General features: G+C 44.5%; 1 protein-coding gene across 1 annotated transcript in view; it reads right to left on the reverse strand.

The window, feature by feature from the left end:
* Positions 1 to 23,263, reverse strand: part of MAP4K4 (mitogen-activated protein kinase kinase kinase kinase 4) — a 3,343,981-nt gene that overhangs the window by 1,118,641 nt on the left and 2,202,077 nt on the right. The window contains exon 21 of the mRNA XM_044071965.1: positions 19,435 to 19,532. Coding sequence (XP_043927900.1) covers positions 19,435 to 19,532 — 98 coding nt within the window. The remainder of the gene's footprint in view (positions 1 to 19,434; positions 19,533 to 23,263) is intronic.

Genomic DNA, 23,263 nt, shown 5'->3' on the forward strand with positions numbered 1-23,263 from the left:
CCACTGTGAAACATTTCTGTCAAGTATTCCAATATCTGAGTTTTGTTCACCAATGATGCATCCTGGCCCTTGTTGACATTCCAGATGGTGAATCTCTTCCATTTGGCCGAATAGGTTTTTCTGGTGGAAGGTCTGCGTGCCTCCAGCAAAATTTCCTGAACTTTTTTGGAGAGTGAATCATGGGTCTGAATCATGGAACTCTCCAGGCTGTCAGCTTTAGGGTTTGCAGGTTCTGATGAACAGTCTTGTAACTGTGTTGAGTCAGGAGCAGAGGCCATTGAGGCAAGGGCCACGGTTTGGAGTGAGTTATGCTCAATAGTAGTGGATACCAGTGTTGCCTTGGCCAGTCTGGAGCTATCAAGATTCCTCTTGGCTGTTCTGCCTTGATCTTCAGTAACACCTTGGTGAGCAAAGGTAGAGGAGGGAATGCATAAATTGTTAGAGCATTCCAGCTGAAGGAAAGAGCATCCGTTCTCCAAGCTAGAGGATGGTGTATCCTTGTGCAAAACTTTTCCAGGTGATGACTGAGATGAGATGCAAAAAGGTCTATGTCTGGTCTTCCCCATGCAGATGCTATTTGTGCGAAAATGCGTGGGTGTAGCATCCATTCGTGTGGATCCAAGGAATTTCTGCTCAATCTGTCCACCAGAACATTGTCCTTGCCCGGAACAAACTGGGCTTGCAAGTAGATGTTCAGTTTCAGGGAGTTTTCCCAAAAAATCATTGTTAGTCTGCAGAGGGGGTAAGAATGAGTGCCCCCTTGCTTGTTTATGTACCACATGACAGTGGTGTTGTCTGTTCTTATTAGCAGATGACCTTGTTGAAGAGATTTTCCAAAGGCTTCTATTGCATGTATCACTGCCAACATATCTTTTTGATTTATGTGCTGATGCATCTCCATGGGAGTCCATTGCCCTGGTATGAGTGGTATTATGTCTTCTAGGTTGTGGCTGTGTTGCGACCACAAGCTTTTTAGGTACCACTGCAGCTTTCTCATGTGTAGTCTTGCCAGAGGGATTAGAAGAATGCAAGATGCCATGTACCCCAGGGCCTGCAAGGTTTTCCTTGCTGTCAGGTGGGTTAATTTTGCTAGGCCTCTGAAGTAAGCTGTTAACTGTTCTTGTTTCTCCTCTGTGAGGAAAGCCATTTGTAACTGTGTGTCCAGTTTTGTACCTAGAAATGTAATCTCTCGGGATGGCAGTAATCTTGATTTTGGAATGTTGACTGTGTATCCCAAAGCTTGCAGCAATTGTATGACGTAATCCAAGTGTCTTATCAAGGTCTTTTTGCTGTCTGCTTGTATTAGGCAGTCGTCCAGGTAAGGGTATATTTGAATCCCCTGGAGCCTGCAATGTGCCACTACTGATGCCAGGCATTTCGTGAATACTCTGGGTGCAGTAGATAAGCCAAACGGCAATGCTGAGAATTGATAGTGCTCTGTTCCTGCAAGAAATCTGGGGTATCTTCTGCAACTGTGTCTGATAGGGACATGCAGGTATGCCTCCTTGAGGTCCAGAGTAACCAGCCAAGACCCCTTGCCCAGCATGGGAAGAAGTTGCTGTAACGTCAGCATCTTGAATTTTGGCACCATGAGAAAAGTATTTAGAACGGACAAGTCCAATATAGGCCTCCATTGTTTTTCTTTTCTTGGAACAAGGAACAGTCTTGAATAAAATCCCTGGCCTTGTTCCTGAGGAGGAACCTTCTCTATTGCTTTTATTTGTAACAGCTTTGAGACTTCTATGAGTGCCTCTGCCCTTTGATTTTGTGGCAGGTTTGGCATGCCTTGTCCTGTTGGTAAGGTATGGAACCTGTAACCTGTGTCTATTATGTCCAGAATCCAGTTGTCCCTTGTTATAATGTGCCATTTTTTTGAGAATAGAGATAATTTTCCGCCTATAGGTGCTTCTCTTTGAGCCTTGGTAGGCGGAGTGAAAGGTAAGTCATTGTGATTGTCCCTGTGGTGCAGGTGTACTACCTGTGCCATTTCTGTGATTTTGTGGTTGCCATTGGCGTCCCCTGTAGGAGCCTCTGTATTGCCCTCTATCTCGTGCACGCCTGTTCTTTCCCCTTTGAAACTTGTCAGAGTCTGGAAAGGACCAATTATCTGAAGGCCAATTCCGGCTGAACCTTGGGGAAATCCTTTACTGTTTGAACTGATTTTGCCTTTTCTTCAATAGATTTCAACACATCCTGAGCATTAGCTCCAAAAAGCTTCGGTTTATCCAGTGGTGCATCCAGGAGCTTTACTTTAACATGATCTGGCAGTGATTGTTCTTTCAACCAAGCATGTCTACGGATAACAGCCCCTGTCATAGCTGCCCTACATGAAGCCTCCAATGCATCATAACCACACTGTAGAAATTGAAATCCTGCAATGCCCTTCTATCTATAGGCTCAGGAGAGGCTATCTTTTTCTGCAAATCATCCAGTAAATAATCCTGGTACTGAAACATATGAAAAAGGCAGTTAAGAGACCTCATGGCAAGGGTGGTAGAGGTATAGACTTTTTTACCCCATCTCTCCAAGGACCTTGCTTCCCTGTCAGCTGGCAGTGGATTCCTGGCTGAGGAGGTAGCCACTCCTTTGGGGCCCTGTGAAATAGTTTCTAGATCCACAGAGTGGGCCTTAAAGAGATGCTTGTGAGTGTCAGGGACCCTGTAATATCGGTCTGGCTTGACAGGAGCAGGAGGGAGAGAATCAGGGGAAGCACTGGAGTTGGAGAAAATATCATCCAGGACATCCAAAACTGGCGGGATAGCTAAAGGTCTGTGCTGGGGTAACTTAAGGAAGGTACGTAGCCTTTTCCTGGAATCAGAAAATTCCTGACCCTGCCACTTAAAATGCTCCCTCATGGAGTGGAGGACTTCACCGAAAGAGAAATCCTCTGGAGGGGAGGCAGAGGGAATAGATTCCTCAGCATCAGAGTCCTCATAGGCCTGGAAGGATTCTTCTTGGATTTCTGAATGCTCTGAATCCCCAGAGGCTTCATCTGAAGAGAGGTTGTCTGCCTGCTCAGTTCTAGGCCTTTTTTCTGCAGGCAGCTGAGAACCTCTGTCTGGGTGAGGCTGCGACCCCCTAATAAGAGAAATAAGATCTGCAGCCAGAGACATGATTTGTTTGTCAGAAGAAGGGTTCTGAGAAGCAGGCTTGGGATGGGCCTTGGCCTGGCTGGCAGCCTTAGCACGTGCAAAGGCCTTGATAGACATGGATACAGGAGGCCTAGCTGCCCCACATGCAGGGGTAACCTTGTCCACTGAAATGGTTTCGGGTAGATCCAGAACTTCGGTTTCCGGAGGAAAATCAACAACCGGCACCGGAGTAGCCTCCAAGACCGAGGGATGAGTTAATGCGGTGTCGTCGGCCTGGAGCGGTCGAATTACCGCTTCCGAAGGGACCGAAGCACTCGCGGAGAGCTTAGGTGTTAAATCGGTGGAAGACGCGGGCCGAGGATGTCGGTCCCGGTCCTTTCGTTTCTTGGTAGTTTGTACTGTCGGTTGTTCCGATGGCATGTTGTAAGCGTAAGATTCGCCAAAAAAGTATTCGGCAAACTCTGCCCGGCGCCTGAGTGTGTGCTTATTAAAGCAAGCACAGGCCGAGACGTCGTGGTCTGAGCCCAGGCAAGGGAGGCAGTAGGAATGAAAGTCCTTATGAGGTATTTGTTTACCACAAGACAAACAATTATTAACTTTCTCAATTTGTTCGGACATCGGCTGAGGCAAGAAAAAATGTTCCCCAACGGGGTACTTAGCTTTTAGATGACTTCGGTAACTGAAACACAGGAGCTGACCGACCGGCACTTGTGAACTGCTTCTGCTTCGGGAACCGCGCGGCAAGAAAGACTGAAGAAGATAGCGTTGGCTGATGCCTTTATACTCCAGCCGCTCTGAAGTCGGGGAGGAGGCGACATCGGCCGACGCCGGACCCAGACTTTGGAATCTGGCTGACCGAAGGGCAGGACAACACATATGTCAGGACTGCAGTTGCATTCTTGAAGGACATCCTGTTGACTGTGGATGGCAGATTGGCTTATTTTCTAACCCTGAACCAATCTGCCAAACTGAGTGTCTGCAATTAGGGATGCATGAATTCCACTTCCCTCTGGGTCAGGAGGTTTGGAATCTGAGGAAGATGCCATGGAGGCAGCGGGGACAGGCTGCACAGCAAGGGGTACCAATGTTGGGGCCAGTCTGGAGCTGTAAGAATGGTCGTTGGTTTTTCCTCCCTTATATTGAGCTGTACCCTGGGGATGAGAGGTAGGGGAGGAACGGCATAGAATGATAGATTGACCCAGGGGAAAGACAGGGAATCCACTTTCCAAGCCATGCAGTGATGCTCCCTGGTGCAGAATTTCCTGAGCTGATGATTGGTGTGGGAGGCAAAGAGGTCAACCTTCGGGGTTCCCCATTATTGAATTACTAGGGTGAAGGTACTTCTGCGGAGGTGCCACTTGTGTGTGTCCAGAAGGTTTCTGCTTAATTGGTCTGCCAGAGAGTTGAGAGAGCCTGGTAGGAATTGTGCTAACAGGTGTAACTGCATGGAAGAGGCTGTGAGCCAAAGGGTCATGGCCAGCCTGCATAGAGGGTAGGAATGAGTCCCCCTCTGCTTGGTGATCACAGTGGTGTTGTCTGTTTTGATAAGGAGAATCCCTGGAGACAAAAGGGGTTTGAAAGCTATCAAGGCATGCTGCACAGCCATCATCTCTTTTTGACTGATGTGCAGAGGGATTTGCTGAGGTCTCCATTGGCCATGTAAGCACCTGCTGTCCAGGTGTGTACCCCAAGCGTAGTCTGATGTATCTGCGGTGAGGGTCTGGGAGGTGGGGGATGGGGAGAAGGGCAGTCCCTTGTTGTGGGAGGATGCTGTTGCACACCAAAGAAATTCCTTTCTGAGGCAAGGAATTACAGGTAGAAGAGTTTCCAGGTCTTGAGAGTGTTGACACCAAATGCTCTTTAGGTACCACTGAAGTTTCCTCATATGCAGTCTGGCATATGGAATGAGTAGTATGCAAGATACCATGAACCCCAGAGCTTGCAGGATCTTCCTTGCAGATAGCTGTGGCCTGGTGGCTAGTTGAGAGAAGTAGGCTGTCAGGAAAATGTGTTTCTCTGGTGTAAGATATACCATCTGGGATGCTGTGTCCAGACTTGCTCTCAGGAAGATTATCCTTTGGGTGGGCACCTGTTTGGATTTCTTTTTGTTGACTGTGTACCCTAGGGAAGTTTGTAGGGTGTTTACAAAGGCCAGGTGCTTGAGCAGCTTTTCCTGGCTGTCTGCCTGAATAAGCCAGTCGTCTAAGTATGGGTAAATTAGAATATTTGCCTGCAAAAGGCAATGGCCGGAGCCAGACATTTTGTGAAAGCTCTGGGAGCAGTAGATAACCCAAATGGAAACACAGATAACTGAAAGTGTTGAGATCCTGCCCTGAAGCGGAGATATTTCCTGCATGATTCTCTGATAAGAATGTGGAGGTAGGCCTCTTTTTAGAGAGGTAGCCAAGTGTCCTTGGAGTGCATAGGCAGCAGCTGCTGGAGGGTGAGTATTTTGAATTTTGGGATCACCAGGAAGGTGTTTAGAATGGATAGATCGAGAATGGGGCGCCAGCTGCCCTCTTTTCTGGGCACCAGAAAAAGTCTGGAGTAGAAGCCTTGGCCTATCTGTTCTGCAGGAATGTGCTCTACTGCCCTCAGAGAGAGCAGGGAAAGGATTTGTTTTTAAACCTCTGCCCACTGATTTGGTGGTAGATCTGTGAACTCTTTTGGGGTTGGAAGGGTGTGGAAGGAAAATTTGTATCCCTGAGACACAATGATCAAAACCCATTGGTCCTTTAGTAAGGGTGGCCTAGATGCTTAAGTGAAAGGAGAGTTTTCCCCCTAGGGAGTAAGTGAAGGTGGGTGGGGGGTGGAGGAGGTGTGGCATTGTGAGTTCTTACCATAAGGGGGTGGCTTAAAACTTCCTGGTTTTGAAGTGGAGGTAGTCCACTGCTTAGATTTCTGCATTCCCTGGGGCTGCTGTCTGGGGGATCTGTTTCCACAGGGCCTAGGCTCAGCCAGTTTACTCAGAACAGGAAAGGACCAGTGCTTGGAGGGACAATGCCTGCTTAACCTAGGGGGCTGGGACCTGCAATAAATCCTGTTTGCACAGATTTTGCTTTTTCATTCATTTTTTTAAGACCTCTTCTTCCTTAGTGCCAAATACGTTATCTTGAGCAAGGGGGCATCCAACAATTTAGATTTGACATGGTCTGGCAGGGGTTGTTCCTTAAGCTATGCATGTCTTCTAATGACAGATCCAGTGACTGCTGCCCTGCAAGAAGCTTCTAGGGCATCAAATCCACAGTCCAAAGTGTGTTTAGTTACTTGACTTGCAGAATGCATTAAGTTTTGTAAATCTTTAGATTCCGCACAAGCAGGAAGGAAGACATTTTTTGTTTAAGGAGTTCCAAGGTATGTTGCTGAAATTTCAGCATATGGAACTGACAATTTAATGCCCTGAGAACAAAAGTAGCTGAGGTGTATACTTTTTTTACCCTACTTGTCCAATGCTCAGGAATCCCTGTCTAAGGGGGTGGGATTCTTAGCAGAGGTTGCTTTAAACCCTTTTGGCCCTTGAGAAATAACCTCAGGATCAGCTGTTGGATTTTTAAAAAGATATTTGTGTGAGTCAGGGACTCTATAGTACCTGTCTGGTTTTCTGGGAGCAGGAGGTAGGGTGTCGGGAGTCCAGCTGGATTCAAGGAAATCATCATCCACAACATCCAGTACTGGGGGGGATGACCAAGGCTCTGTGTTGCGGAAGATCTAGGAATTCCCTGAATCTCTTTTTAGACTGAGGGTAGTCCTGACTCTCCCATTGGAAATGCTCCCTTAAAGTATGCAGGATTTCCCCAAAGGAAAAATCCTCTGGAGGAGAGGCTGAAGGAATGGAGTCCTCTGCATCAGAATCCTCATAAGTGGAGAGGGGTTGCATGTCTTCATAGTCAGATGCATCAGATTCATCTGACTCTTGTTCATACAAAACTACCCTTCCCCTGATCAGCATGATAAGGTCTTCTGCCATTTTAAGCATTTGAGACTGAGGCAAGGTAGCAGTGGATTGTCAGTTTCTTGGGTGTGGTTCAAACCCCGGGGCCTAAGAAACTTGGTCATTTTTGAAAGAACGGTAGTCACGAAAGAAGACATCAGTTTGTGTTGAGATTCTGTAGTGCAAAGGACTTCCTCGGAAGCTGGTGCTTGCTCAGCGGCTCTGGACCCATCCAAGGTAGAGACAACCGCAGGATACTTAGTCTAAATGTTTTGCAGCATACCGGACTCTGAAAGGGTCTTGGTAGCGGCCTGCGAATCAACTGAAGCGGACATCAGGGGCTGCGAAAGCACCTCACAGAGTACTGGAGGACTGACGACTAGCTTAGCGGAAGTGTCGTCGGTAGGTTTGGACCTGTGTGGTCTGTCTTTATCTTTACGTTTTTTCAGAAGATCTGCTGTTGGATGGCTTACCGAAGCCATATCTGAATTCGAGGACTGTAAATGAAAATATCTGGCTAGAATAAGGGCTCGATGATGGATAGTTCTGGCATTGAACAAAGCACAGAAGTGACAACGGGGGACTGGGTCTAAACAAGTGACGCAGTAAGGGTGGAAGTCTCGGTGTGATATTTGCTTTCCACAGGTGAGACAATTATTAACTTTTTCTGACATTGGTCAGTGCAAGAAAAAAGGAGCCCAAATGGGGTACTTAACTTTAGAAGACTTCAACTTCATTTCGTACACGAAAACCCAGGTAGCGAACAACTGGCACTCGTGCAAACTGCTTCTGCTTCAGACTCCATGGCAAGAAAGACTGATGAAATGGCGTCGGCTGCCTTACTTTATACTACTGACGACCTGACATCAGTCCTCAAGCGACAGCAACCGACACAGAAATACTAAGTCTCCAGTATTCAGGCCGGCCGAGGGCTACCCTGGCAAGGATAACCCAAATGTGACGACTGCAGCAGTGAAACATGAAGAACATCTATGATAAGTCTCCAGGGCCTACCTTTGAGTAGAAGCCTGTTCCTTTTTGGGGTGGGGGAACCGATTGTATGGTTCCGTGTTGTAGCAGGTCTGCCAACATTTGGGGAAGAGGGGTACCTGTTCTGCAGGTGGTTGTGGGATGCCCCTAAAGGGAGGCACAGGCCATGTCTTGAAATATCTGTGTTTTATGATGTGCAAGACGCAGACATCTTGTGTGATCAACTTCCAAGTTGGAAGGGATAGGGATAGGCGTAGGGAGACAGGGATAATGCAAAGTAGTCCTGAGGAGTCAGGAATAACCTACTTTGTCAGGAAAAGGCTGCTTAGAAGTGTGTGAAGAGGGGGGAGCTTAAAAGTGATGAGGTTTCTTGCTCCCTTTGGAGGACTTGGAGTGGGCGGCATAGGTTTGCCTGCGGACGAAAACTTATTTGGAAGGGTAGTGCCTGTGAAATTTTGGGACCGAGTAAACCTTATGTTTGAAGTCTTAACTCTCTGTTCTTTTCCTGCAGTGATTTGAAGAGATCAGCAGAAGCCTTACCAAATAAGGCAGAATTGTCAAGGGGAGCAACTATGAGCCTCGCCTTGAGGTCCTCAGGGAGGGGTTGAAGCCTCAACCAAGCAAATCTCCTCAGCACTGAGGCAGAAGCTGCAGCCCTGGAGGTAACCTCAACAACATCATAGCTGCTTTGCCTTGTTTTCTGAATCTGACATGTCAAACAATTTTTAATGGTTGTGATATAAGTTCCAGGAAATACTTGGTCATATGAGTCTGATTATTCAAAGCCCTAAAGGCTAGAGTAGCCGAAATGCAAATTTTCTTCCCCACCCTCTCTAGTTGCCTACTGTCTTTGTCAGAGGGCAGCAGAGATTTGGAAGGAAGGGACCTTGAAGCCTTGTCTGAGGCTACAGAGATGCCAGAAGGGTTTGCCACAGGAGCCTTAAACAGGAAACTGTTGTATTTCGGGACTTTATATCTATCTGGCTTCTTAGGGGATGGAGACTGACAGGGTGTAGGGACTTGGAATGAAGGCTGACAGGGTGTAGGGGACTTGGAAGCAAAGGGATCTAGAAAGGCAGGGATAACGAGAGGAATAGCTGAAGGGCTGGAGATTTCACCTGGAGAAGGTCGCAGTACCTCTTTTGTACCTCTCACATTTGAGGACTGTCCCAGTTGAAGTTGTCTCTCATTTTTAAAATGGTTTCCCAAATGAGGTCTCCTCCAGAGGGCAGTCCATCCCACTGGAATGTTCCTCAAGGGAAGAATAGTCTAATGGGAGGGAATCTGTGAGGAGCAGGCTAATGAGTTATTGTTATCTGAAGAAAGATCCTCCTCTGAAGTAGGCTGTTGTCTTACCCTCTTCTGGGGAGAGGTACAGGGGGACCCAGCAGTAGGCCTCAGGGACATGAAGGTCTTGAATAATCCTTGGGCAAAATGTTGCCACTCTTTCCGAGGGTCTTTAGAAGGTGATGAATGTTTCGTTTTCTGCTTTTTCTTAGCAGGGACGTACATTCGATGTAAGGTCGGGGGGGGTTTGGATGTAGGCCTGCATTCAAGCAAATCTGGTTCGATGGGTCTACTTCATATGAATGAAATTTCATTTGACTGAAATACATTTGACTGAGACCACAACACTAACTGTTCAAAAGACTGAAAACTCATTTAACTGTAACTCATAACACTGACACATTAAAGTAAAAGGTATATGCCCTTTTCCCCACTGTATTGCGATCCTGGAGTTTGTATATACAGTTGGGGGGGGTGTCACACACAGTTGGGGGGTGTCACACAGTTTAGGTAAATATTGTTTTCTGCAAAGAGTTATTCATTGCAGTTAGAAATATCCACGTGTATGGTTTAAAATGTATAAAGTATGTGAAGGGCTTCACCCCCGGCCCCCCACACCTCTCAATGTGGGGGCTGTAACTTTATATACTAACATCAAGATCGCACTACAGTGGGGAAAAGGGCCTATACCTTTTACTTTAATGTGTCCGTGTTATGAGTTTCAGTCAAATGAGTTATCAGTCTTTTGAACAGTCAGTGTTTTGGTCTCAGTCAAATGAAATTTAGGTCATATCAAGTAGACCCAGTTCGACTTCTTCCCTCACTACGATTTGCATGATTTCCCTAGAGCCTTCTGAAAGGATGAGCCTTGGATCCCCCTGGACATTGGTACCTGATTGCCTGTGAGGCCTCCCTGGACGTGCTGGCATCTGGTTCTAAAGCAGCCTGCAACACAGGCTCAGCCCAATATTCCGGATCCAAAGCAGGCTATCATGCACCTAAGGAGAAACCATCCATAAGGGGAGTTGCAGCTGAAGCATTGGGCAGACACCTTTTGGCCTTCCGCTTCATTGCAGGCTTGGTCGTTGGGCCAGAGGAACTCTCCATCATGCTCTTAGTAAGAATTTTCAAGAGCGGGTTTTCTAAGTGTATTGCGAGGGACGAAAGTCAGCTTCAAAGGGTCTTGCGGACGAACAACTGGCAGAAAAGTTTTTATGGTTGTGGTGGGGTCCAAGGCAAAAAAGGCACTCAGAATGACTACCTTTGTGGGGAATCCATCTTCCACAGTCACACTTCCCTTTCTTGGGTGGCTAACTCAAAGGAAAGGCAATACAGCAGCAAAAGACACAAAAGGTTCCCCAACGGGGCACTTATCGTTAGTAGAAAAACTCAATTCTGGCAGGAGAGCAATGTCCAGGGACTGGCAATCTGACTAGTGGTAAAGATGTTCTGAGGATGGTGCGCTTGTACATCTCCTTTCTGGCCTATGTCTGACAGCTGCATACATGAGACATACCACACACCCTACAGTAGTAAAAATTATTATACTTGACTGACGTCAGGTCGCCTGGGCAAGCAACTCCCTCATGTAAAGAATACTGCAACAGATGAACAGAAGGACATCTAGTATTACTTTAGAGTACCACCAATTCATGTCTTTGGGATATGTGAGAAACTGCAGCATCCAGGGGAAACATATGGAGACTCCACACAGAAGTTTCCTCAGTTCAAAAATGTAACTCTTCTTTCTAGAGGCTCCTTTAGCTGTTTAAAACTTTCATTTAAAGACTCACTACTGCTTTTCAGCTGTGAGATACATTTCTGCAGTTGTTCCAAGTAGTGGGGATATTTGCAGCATTTCCATATTCAGGCTTGTATTTGGGCCTACTGTTTGTGGAGGCTGTGTGTCTGAGCACATATTCAGGGACATCTTGGTTTAGCCAAAGCCATCAGGCATTTCAGTGAGAGAGAATTGTTTGAGGTCATTGGCTGACTGAGGTCACCTGGACTACAGCTTAGACTAAGCACCTCATTGGTTCTTTTGAGATTTCTTTCTTAAAAGCTGTCTCAGGTTTCAACTTTCTGTTACCTAAGGAAACTCAGTTGTGAGTGTTCTGCCATTTTACACTCAGCTAATCGAAGGAAACTTGGAGCTATAACATGTAACATTAACTATCCTGTTTTTTGTTTATTTTTGTTCTTTATTTCTTTGTTATTTATAGCACTTTGTGTACTGTGTATTTTTCTAGCTAGTTTCACTGTGTGTGAGGTATTAACTGGAAATTTTCCACTTTTGTTAAGCAAATGTTGGGTTGTTTATTTCTGATAACTTGTTGCAGTTAAACTCTTTTTTCTAGAGGCTCCTTTAGCTGTTTAAAACTTTCATTTACAGGCTCACTGCTGCTTTTCAGCTGTGAGATACATTTCTGCAGTTTGTTTCCCACCCTCCCTCCTTGTTGGTATAGTGTTTTTATAGTTGGTGACAGGGAGAACATTTGAGTAGGCCAATCAGCTTAGTTTCTGCTACTCCTTTCTCTCTTTCCACAAAAAAAAAAAAAAAAAAAAAAAAAAAAAAATTATCTGCTTTTACTGTATTTGGGTTTCTTCCTACTTTATTTTGTTTTTGCGTCATCTTAAAAGTACTCAATTGTATTTATTACTGCTTGGTGTAACTCATTCTAAGACTTTTAGTTTAAGCATGTGGGCTTCAGACCAGTTGTTTTACATTAGGAAGGTTTGTGGCCAGCACTGTGGTGGCAGGACAGGTAGCTTACATCCTTCTAAGTTGGGAACTGCTGATTGAGGGCTCAGTGTCTGTTATTCTAAAAGTGTATCAGTTCTGGTTTAAGCACTTGGGCTTCAGGCCAGTTATTTTACATTAAGAGGGTTCGTGGTCTGCACTCTTGTGGGAGGAGAGGCTGGACTCTGCCCTTCTGAGCTGGGAATTTCTGGTTAAAGGCTTATAGTGCCTGCATATTTGAACTGCTTCTTACTGTAATTGGTACACCTTGTTTGCTGTAGCATAGACTAGATCCAGGCCTGCTGAATCTAGCTTTGTTTGTATGCTTGTTGTTTGTTTGCTTGTTATTTCCCTGAAAAGCTAATTTCACCTAAAATGCGGCTTTTCAGCGCTTCTGTGGATCCCTAGTGATATCCGCATTGCTTACTGTACTTATTTCCTTGTTTCACTTGAAAGAAAGTTACTGTTTGTCGTTTTTGCATTTAAGTTACCTGTAACATATTGCATTTAAGTTACCTGGCACTTGCTCACTAAAACAATTATATAAGTCAGCACTAAAAAAATTAAAAGCACTACACCCTCACAAACTCCCCTTAAGTACCTTGTTCCCCATTGACCCTTTTTTCAATTATAAAAGAATTCCCAATACTATTCTAGCATGTCCAAAGGTCAGTTGTCAATCTCCTCTCTGGTCCAGCTGGTGAACCTGGGAATCTTGAGGCAATGTTACAACTGCCTCATGTACATAGACAACCCTCTCCTCCTCCCAACAAATTCCAACACATGTGAGAGATGCAGCCATATAGCCAAACTGGAGGCTAAGCTCTCTCAACTCAGTACTGGCTAACCAGTCAGGAGGAGAAGGAAACCACACTCACTACAATTCCAGTCTCACATAGACCTACCACGACAGCAAACCAAACACATAAACACACAAAAACATACTTGGAGGCTCTAAATAAAAATCTGCTTAAGCAGCAGAGACCTCCAAAGCAGACACCCAAGCAACCGCTACCCCAAAACAAAACATGTGCAACACATAGCTCACAAAGCCAGTGTGTCGAACAGTCACAGCCCTTAAGGCTAAACACCACACCTGATACACTTGTAATAGGTGACTATCGCCAGGCACACTGATGTCCTGCTCACCAGGCTGAACAAGGAGAAGGTCACGGTGAGCTGCCTGTCGGGTGCTAGGATCCGTCACATAACACAAGCACTCAGGTCACTCCAAGGCAAGTACAAATATGACTCAGTCATTGTCCATACTGGTGTGAATGACCTGAGACGTACTTCCCTGGACTACATGAAAAGAGACATAGAGGAGCTCTCTGAGCATGTAGCCCAGGCCGGTATGACCCTGACCTTGAGTAGCATCTTACCCTCACCAAGAATGATGCCACAATATGAAGACAAGATGATCAATTTCAACAAATGGCTTAAGTATTGGTGTCATTCAAAGGGGATCCAATGCCTGTCAGCCTGGGATGACATGCTCGACAAGCCACGATGCTTCGCTAGAGACGGCTTGCACCTGGCACCCCTGGGCTTTCGGATATTGGCAAAGGCTCTTGCTACCCCCATAGTGCCTTTTTTAGGCAAGGCTCAAAAGACAAACCCACCTCCATAGGGATCACAAGTGATAAGAAACTAAGAGTAACGCTACTCAACGCCAGAAGTCTAAACCTCAAGATGCACGCACTCGAAACTCTCCTTAGCATGGAGAACATCGATATCTGTGCAGTAACAGAAACCTGGTTCAAGGCTCCCGAGAACACCCCAGCACTACCAGGTTATACCTCATGCCATGCTTTTCGGCCCCAAAACTTAGACTGAACCACAAAAGGAGGGGGAGTATCAATATTCGTCAAAGATACCCACACCTCCAGGTTGGTGGCACAGCACGAAGCATCAGATACTATCCATGTGCAACTAACAGTGGGTAAAACTGCCTTCCAGTTTATAGCCTGCTACAGACCACCCTACCAAACCCAGGAACCCCACTCGGCCTTCCTGAGGACACTGGAAAATATGAAGGTCTCTCCAAACACCATTATATTGGGCGACTTCAACTACCCAAACATAGACTGGGAGCATTACTCTAGCTTCAACACCCTAGCCCAAAGGTTCCTAGAATTTATAAACTCAAATGCTATGGAACAACTTGTTACCACTCCCATAAGAGGGGAAAACATACTGGACCTGATCATCACCAACATGGGGACTATATGCTCCAGACCAGAAGTGTATCCCTCACTGGTAAGGATCAGACCATAAACTAATCTCACTGGATATTCACATCCCGACCCCACCCCTGTCCAGAAAACCACAGTGAAAAACTTCTCTAAAGCAAATTTCACACTCCGCAAAGCCGAGGTGGAAGCCCTCAAAGCCCGTCGGCCTGTGGCAAATACACCGCAGACTGCAGAATCCTTTATAAACGCATTCTATGAACACTTTCAGGAATGCATGGATCATGCAATCCCAAATAAAACCAAGACCCAATCCTCCAAAGGCAGGCGTCCTGTCTGGTGGACCCCAGCCATAAACAAACTATACAATAGAAGGAAGAAGCTACTACATGATAGAGCAAAATCCCGAAAAGGGGAGGCATCTCTGATCAGTATTAGCAAAAAACTACGGGCACTCATAAAATCATCTAAGGCCAGCTTCGAGAGAAAAATTGCACAGGACACTAAGGATAATCACAAGGCTTTCTTTAGTTATGTTAGGAACCTGGGTGGGAATTCCCAGATATGCTCAGAATTAGTCCAAAATGACAAAAAATACACCGAACCCACACACATTGCCAACATCCTAGCTGACAGGTTCAGCGCAAACTTCTCTCCCCCCCCCTCCCCAGCAAAAGGGCAAATATCTATCCCAGCAGAGTGCTGCCCCCTGACATCTCGGATGCTCAGGTAAGAGCCGCCCTCTCCAAAACAAATAAGACAGCATCAATGGGACCAGACGGTGTCCCGGGCTGCATCCTACATGAACTCCAAGAAGAGCTAAACCCAAACATAAAACTACTGTTCAATCCCAGCCTTACTACAGGATATGTACCCAAAGAGTGGCGTACAGCAATAGTGGTCCCTCTCCATAAAGGTGGTGCCTCAACGGATCCTGGAAACTACCGCCCCATAAGCCTGACTAGCTTGGTCTGCAAAGCTATGGAAAGGATCATCATGGACCTCATAAATAAAGATATTGGGGACCTACAGACACTGGATCCTACCCAGTTCGGCTTTGTTAAGGGCAAATCCTGCCTCTTAAACCTGGTCAATTTCTTTGAAACAGTCACCAAGGCCATTGACGAGGGGAAGGTGGTCCACACAGCCTACCTGGACCTCGCAAAAGCCTTCGATACAATACACCACTCGGGCATTAAAGATAAGCTCACCAGCTTAAATATAAACCCCTATGTCACTAGATGGGCAGCAAACTGGCTCAAGGACAGAACCCACATGGTTGGAATTGCTGGAGCCATGTCAGTCTCCAAACCAGTTACAAGTGGCATCCCACAAGGCTCAGTCCTGGGACCTCTCTTGTTCGGTATATATTTCTCGGAGGTACAGGCCAACATGGAAGGACTGTGGCTGACCAAGTTCGCAGATGACTGAAAAATGGGTGCCATAATCGACTCTCCAGCCGACACAAGCATGCTCCAAAAGGGCCTCATAGAAACAGATAACTGGTGCCAGAGTCATGGCCTCAAGCTAAACGCCAAAAAGTGTATAGTCATCCCCTTTGGCAAAAACAAAGTGCCCACAAATTACCACATAGGTGGTAATCCATTAAGTACAGAAGAAGTAATTAGGGACCTGGGGACCCAAGTTGATAGCAATCTCTCATTTGACAACCACGTGGCCAAAGTGGTTAGAAAAACATTTTATATAGCCCACCTAATCATGAAGGGATTCACATCTAGATCAGGGGAGGTCATTGTGCCTCTTTACTCATCCCTCATCAGGCCCATAATTGAGTACAATGCCCCTTTTGGGATGTACCTTACCAGACACCTGCAGCAACTGGAAAGACCCCAAAAGTACCTCATCAAGAGGATCAAAGGGCTCAAACAGATGCCATATGCTGCCCGGTTAAAGAAACTCCAGCTCTACTCAGCGGTATACCGCCTGCTCAGAGACGATCTGTGCCTGACGTATAAAGCAATGTTCAACCCGGAATTAATGGACAAGCTGCACCTCAGAAAATCCAAATCCCATCGAGCCACGTGCTCGAGAGACTTGAACCTCAGCACTGAAATAAATAGAGCATGCTGGAGGGACAGATTCATAACCCAGAGGCTCCCTTCACTCTGGAATAAAATCCCAGTCCAGGTTAGGCAGAGTCCCTCATTGACTCTCTTCAAGAGGAATCTTGATGAGTGGATGGGAGATCGTAGGTTTACCCCAGGTATCACTTCTTTGTCACTGTTAGACAGAGGCACAGTATACTAACCTCGAAAAAGGGCATAGCAAAATTAATTTAAAATGGGTGGCGAAAGCCAAACACACTCTGGCTAGGTTTATAAATGCCCTAGGGCAGATAGCCTAGTATGAACCTATGAACCTAAATGAAAAACCAAGTGATGTGAAGAAACAAATGCCAAACACTCTGACACCCAGGAAAAATGCCATTACTATAGCAAATGGCTGGTCAGTTTCTGACCATCTGAATCCTATACAGAATTTATTACAAGAAAAACATTAAAATCCATACAAGTCCTAATTTTTTTGTCCTTGTAAATCCTGGTCATTGGGAAAAGGAAATATCCACTATTCACTACATTCTCTGAAAACTAAGCAGTGCCATTAACTTTAGCAATCCTGACTGTGCACATACTAGTCTTCTGCTGCCCTATTAAATGAAAGGGGCACAAAGTCAGAAAGATTCCAATACCATGAATGGACTTTACGGTCCCCGTAACAGACTAACGTCTGTACAAATTAACCGGGTGACTCCATTTAAATCACAGCCGAAAACCATCCCCCGCACAAACAAAATTATTTATGTCTGTTCCCTTCATTTTTTTCCAGTATGCTTTTTGCTCCCACACCTGTCAAAGCAAGCCTCCCTTGTCTGCACTCTAGTCTAGTTTTCCACTCTAACCAGCGAGCTCCAATACAGGGGAAAGAGCCATCCTGAGAGACCACCATTCAAGCAGCTATGGGGGATGCATTTTGCCTTCTCCAACATCCTTGGCATCCATCTGCTAGCTTCAGAAGACACTGTCTTCAATCACCACAGCCATATTACTTTGAATTCTTCCTACACTGGAGCACCTAGTTATCCATGCCAGTCTGTCTACAACAATGGACAGAGTATCCACTGATTCCATCAGGCAGAAGTCTGGCTTATCCCTCAGACCAAGACCCAAAAATATCCACAATGTCTGTACACAGCTGACAAGTGGCCCCTCCAATCACCAAACCCATGCTGCTACAACTGCATTATGCATAGGTATTCTTTACTGCCCTAATCTCTCTACCTTGGTGGCCGACATGAACACTGCAGGACCAACAGCACCCCCCGATAGGTGTACCCTTGTACACATCTTGATGGTTACTATCACCAGCCTATGTTTCCCTGGTTGATGTACTGTATGCAAGCCTCAGCTTGAACAAGAGTACTGGATGCCCAGTAACCCCTCCCCCCTGGATGGGTGAACTGACATTTGCCATTCAATCCCATCAACCTCATCTGTTGTAGCACCTGTTTCATGCATTTTTGAACTCTCAATTATTCCAAAATCAAACCCTCTTCCAAGAAATCTCTAATATAACCAGTACGAAGAAAAGTTTTCTTGTACTCTTCCTTTCAAACAATTTTTGTTCCTACAGCTTTATACTAGCCTGTACTCTTAACACCTCAGTGATTTTGGAGATAACACTTGTACTACCCTCTCTGACCTCATAGGTAAATAAAATTCATTCTCTTCTTTTTTTGCATACTCTCTGCCTTACTATCTTGAGATCCATTTCCATCTTGTTTTTATGAAAATATCTAATTTATAGACCAGTATATGCAAGATTCTTGATGAGTTTGTAAAATTGTCTGTGCAGAGTTAGCACCACTTGCTTTTACTGCTGGTGAGCACCCATAACTAGACAAGTATCCCCAACTTACCTACACTTGTGCACTCTCATAATGATTACATATTCTAGTATCCTACTACTCTTACCTACTATACATATTTCTTTACACTCATGCACTTCCACCATATTATTACTACTACTAACTTCATCTATACTACCACCATTTTTTCCTCAGGCATGTGTGCTACCTCCCAAAAGGAATGGCTTTTGTAATGACAGAGCAGCCTAAACAGGGTAAAAATCTGTAAATCAAGCAGATGGATTTTTAAAAGGTTTACTCCAAGCTACCTATCCAAAATCTCATGTGTAATAGAGTCCTTCAAATATTAAAAACCGGAACTGCAAACAGAATATAGTAAACTCTGCAACTCAAAGGAATTCTATTAAAGGGTTTCTGCAAGGGATAAGCCCCATTGTATCCCTTACATGGTGACTTGTGTCCTCTACAACTCTAATACCAAAATCTGTGTACCTTCGAGTAAGAGGAATACTTCAAGGGACCACATTTTTTTTTATTTATTCTTTGTAGACCAAGTTAGTCCCAAGAGGCTAGTAGCCTCTATTCAAGAGGGACCAGCTCTGGTAATTATACTACCAGGGAAAATTTGGCTTCAGGGAACTCCTAAACCTTTTTTCAGTAGGTGCCAAGGGATCTTTTACATCCTCCTGAGTTTCAATCAACTCAAGCAGATTGCGTCGTGGTTTAATATCCTATCCAAAGGATGGCACACTCAAAAGTGCAAAACCCCTTTACGTTGCACTGCAGAGTCAGGAATCAATCTACCTGGCGTAAGAATAAAAATCACAGCCTTCTGCACCAAAGGCAAGCGTACTACATGTTGCCCTACTGACGCTGCTTCCTTTGAGTTTGTATAAATACCAAGCTCAAAGTTCCAATCTCACCATTCTAAGGCCTATGGATGTGATTTTCAGAATATCATCAACCCCCCCCAGTACACTAATATGGCTTTCAATGCTGAAAGACATGCACGCCCGCAATACTGTATGAAAGGAATCACTCCAACTCATCTGTATAATTCTGAGTGAGTTTACTGTCTCTGCCACTTCATCTGGTCTCTGCAGAGACAGATGTACCTTTCTCATCAAGCACATATAAAGAAAATGCTTATTTAACAAACATGATTACAGAAGAAATTCTGTTGTGGCCCCGTATTCAAACATTTACTCCTAAGAGGATAAAAATTGAAGATGTCAAACTTATTAAACATAGAATTTATACAGTTAATGCAGCCATCGCTATCTGCCTAGCAACAATACCAAACAAAATTATCTTACAGCTGTCTTGCTTGGTTTCAAGGCCTCCTTCTTCTCTTCCGTTTTTTTGGCAGAATTTTCAGGCCGTTGTGATGGCGAGCCTTCAGACTTGGATGAAGCTATATGTAATATAAATGAAATCACTCTAAGGTATTTAATTTAAAATCATGCAGAAATACATGAATAAATAAAATACAGGCCACAAAAACTAATGTTTAAAAACTACAGAAACAAGAATCACCTTTCAAAATTTTACTACTCAGTTACCTAATTTAACTACAAACATTCTTGAATCAGAAGGTTCCTCACCACTACTCTCTTCCATACTGTAAAGGACTGTAGGCAAGTAGTGTTGTCACCTTTTCAAATGGCCAAAGTGGGACATTTTCGGTACAAACATCAGATTTTACAGACTGACACATACCCACGGTCGGTAAAAAGGATAGAACTTAACTTTTTTGCCTAAATAAAAGCTTATTCTTGTAGCATTTTAGTTGCTTATTCTGTTTCTTATAACATTTAGGTATTTTGGATACAGAATAACTGTTTTATGCAACTATTACATAAAATATAGGAAATAATTATGTCCTACAATCTCAGGACATTTGCCACTTTTAATATTTTTTGTCAGGACACAACTGCCCAAAGAGAGACTGTCCCTCGCAAAGTGGGACAGGTGGTAACCCTAGCTTCTCTTTTGGATTTTAAGTGATCACACTATCAAGTACCAAAAGCCCTAAAAGAGTTAACACTTCTTGTTTCTGCCCTCTGACTGAGGAATAAAGATGGGAAAGTAAATCACCAATTGAAGAAAGTACAATAATCCAAGGAGTGACACAGGGTTCAGACCCTTCTGATCTAAATCCACAGTGATATAAAATATGCTCTTAAAATAACCAATTATATAAAGACAGGTCTTATACTTCTTTTAATACTCTTCACCAGTCAGCATCTTTTTTTTTCCAGAAGCACCCATGCTAAAGAATAAGCACACACCTATGAAAGCAGACACAATTATGTTAACATTCAGAGTGCACATATCTTCTAAGCCCACCAATTCTCTTCCTTGCCCCTAGCGGATAGCCTCCTGGAAATTAAGAAATAAGTAAAGTTTTATCACCTTCAATGTTCCAAAATGGCTAACTGATCAGTAACTTAACTTCAGCTCTCCCAGTATGAAAAAAGAAACTGAGAAAAAGGAGTACCAATTAAACTATTTTGTGTGTGTGTGTGTGTGTGTGGGGGGGGGGGGGGGGTAAAATTTCATTACTGGCTAGTAAGTACACTACCTGCATGCCATCAAAGAAGAAATTTAAAAAAACTGAAAGAAAAGCAACTAGGAACTCTGGGCAAGACTCTGTAGCTGTTCAGCAAAAAAACAGTTCAAGCTTCAGCTTTGGTTCAAGAGACGACTTCCACTAACTTAGAGGAAAAAAAAATTTAATGTACTCAGAAGTGATAAACATTTAAAGGAATTTAATCAGCTCAAATAAGACTGGAAAACATAGAAGAACTTTAATGAGTTGTTCAGCTGATCTGATACAACTGCAAAATCAGAGGTGGAAATGGAGAAAGAGGCTTCTCAAGAAAAGCGGTTTCAAAAAATAGTAGACAGAAGGCAAAGCATGCAGAAAAACATGACATTTTCTGCTGTACCAGAGAAACTGAAAGGAAAAGACTATTACTTTTAAGAATGCACCAATAAGCACCTGGACTAACTTTCAGCAGCAAGATTTGTTAACTGAAATGGCATATCAAGTGCATGCTCCAAATCTGGCCATGAGAAAGCTGCCACAACCTACATTAGTAAACATGCAATCATAACATCAGAAAGATGATCCTGACAAAACTGTGGTAAGTAGGGCAAACTATTAAAATGAGTAATAGTGTTTGGAGAAAATGTTTATTCACTGCACACCAGCAAGAGAGAGAAGCAAAGTTATCCCAGCAATTAGGGAATGTTGAGAGGCATGTGTGAGATTCAAGCTGTTGTATCCAGCTACCTTCAGAGTATTTCTTCCTGGACGATCAAATAAATTTTTGATGCAGAACAGGCTAAGGAAATAGTTTATCTAACAAAACGTGAGCCAGCAAGAAGATGACTTCACTTCTCATTCTTCTGACAGTCAAGTTAAAACCACAACTTTCCTAGTGCAACCTTTTCCAAAATTGTGAAGGAAAATGATTGAGAGACAGAAAAGCAGGAGAAATGTCTAGAAGAATCAGGAGCACCTTGGACCTGAATTAGAAGTTATGTACCTACCATAACGTTCCATGTTAGTTGTCTTCTCTCACCTTCATTCTTGCTGGATGGGTTTGGAGCCGATCCTCGGCTCCGACTCGGCACTTGCTTTAGCTTGAGAACTCCTTTTACCAGCTCGAGGCAACCCTATATCCCATGATGCAAGGCGGAACTACCTCAGATCTCGTTTGGTAGCTAACCTACCCTGATAAGGACTAACCTAACATAATTAGGAAACAAGTTCATAAAAAGAGTCCTCATATGAAGGCTCAGGAGGAAAACAACCTGATAGGAACTCTTCAAGATCTGTCCAGGCCAGGGGTAGGAGGGAGGGACGAAGAAAGAAGGCGAGAAGACAACTAACATGGAACGTTATGGTAGGTACATAACTTCTAAATGTTAAGTTGTCAATCTCACCTTCATTCTTGCTGGATGGGACCGCGTCCCTAGCACCTGTATCACGGGTGGCTCAATGGAACAGACTCTTGAGAACTGTGGAACCAAAACTGGCCCTATCTCTGGAGGCCAAGTCCAACTTGTAATGAGAGACAAAGGTATGAGGCGTGGCCCAAGTAGCTGCTGCACAAATAGTATCAATGGGTAGTCTATCCTGAAAGGCTGCAGAAGTGGATAGACTCCTGGTTGAGTGTGCTTTTGGTTTAGAAGATAGCTGCTTGCCTCTGACAGAGTACACAAAGGAAATGGTGGAAGTCAACCATCTGGATAAGGTCACTTTAGAAACTGGAAGACCTATCCTGTTTTCTGCATAGGAGACAAATAATTGGTCCGATTTTCTGAATTGTTTAGTTCTATGCAAATAGTACCTGAGCTGACGATGGACATCCAAAAAATGAAGCTTCTGCTCAGCTCTGTCGGAATAGTTTGGGAAGAAGACTGGTAGATCTATAGATTGGTTAATATTGGTTTGAGACACAACTTTGGGGAGAAAGGAAGGGTTCGTTCTTAATGATACCCTGTCCTTATGAAAAACCAAGTAAGGGGAACGAATGCAGAGAGCTTGAATCTCGGAACCCTTCTTGCTGAAGTGACAGCCAGTAAGAATATAGTTTTCCAGGTCAATAACTTCAAAGAACATGAAGGAGATGGTTCGAAGGGAGGTAGTATCAAGGATGCCAACATTAAGTTTAGATCCCATTGCGGAGGAGGATGCTTTATAGGCGGCTTTAGGAGAAAAACTCCTCTCAGAAAGGTCTTGCATAATCTATGAGACATAATGTTATTGTCATGCAAGCCAACATGATACTTGGAAATAGCAGCCAGTTGTACTTTAACTGTAGATGACGAGGATCCTGAATGAAAAACCTCCACCAGGAAATCTAAAACAGAATGTACAGGAGCAGTAAAGGAATCAATATTCCTGGAATTTGCCCAAATAGAAAAACGTCGCCACTTGCTAGCATAAACAGACCTAGTGGACGACTTTAAGACACTAAGATGTCTCTGACGGAGTCGGAGATCATCGGAAGCCTGGCTAGGGAAGGAAGTGGAGCAACCAAGCAGTGAGGTTGAGAGAATGAATGGCCCGGTGCTGCTGACCCGACTGGTGGATCAAGAGATCCGGAACTGGGTCCAGATGCCAGGGCTGCA

The sequence above is a fragment of the Protopterus annectens genome, chromosome 5.part0 (assembly GCF_019279795.1).
Source record: "Protopterus annectens isolate FY-2018-M chromosome 5.part0, PAN1.0, whole genome shotgun sequence".
NCBI lineage: Eukaryota > Metazoa > Chordata > Ceratodontiformes > Protopteridae > Protopterus > Protopterus annectens.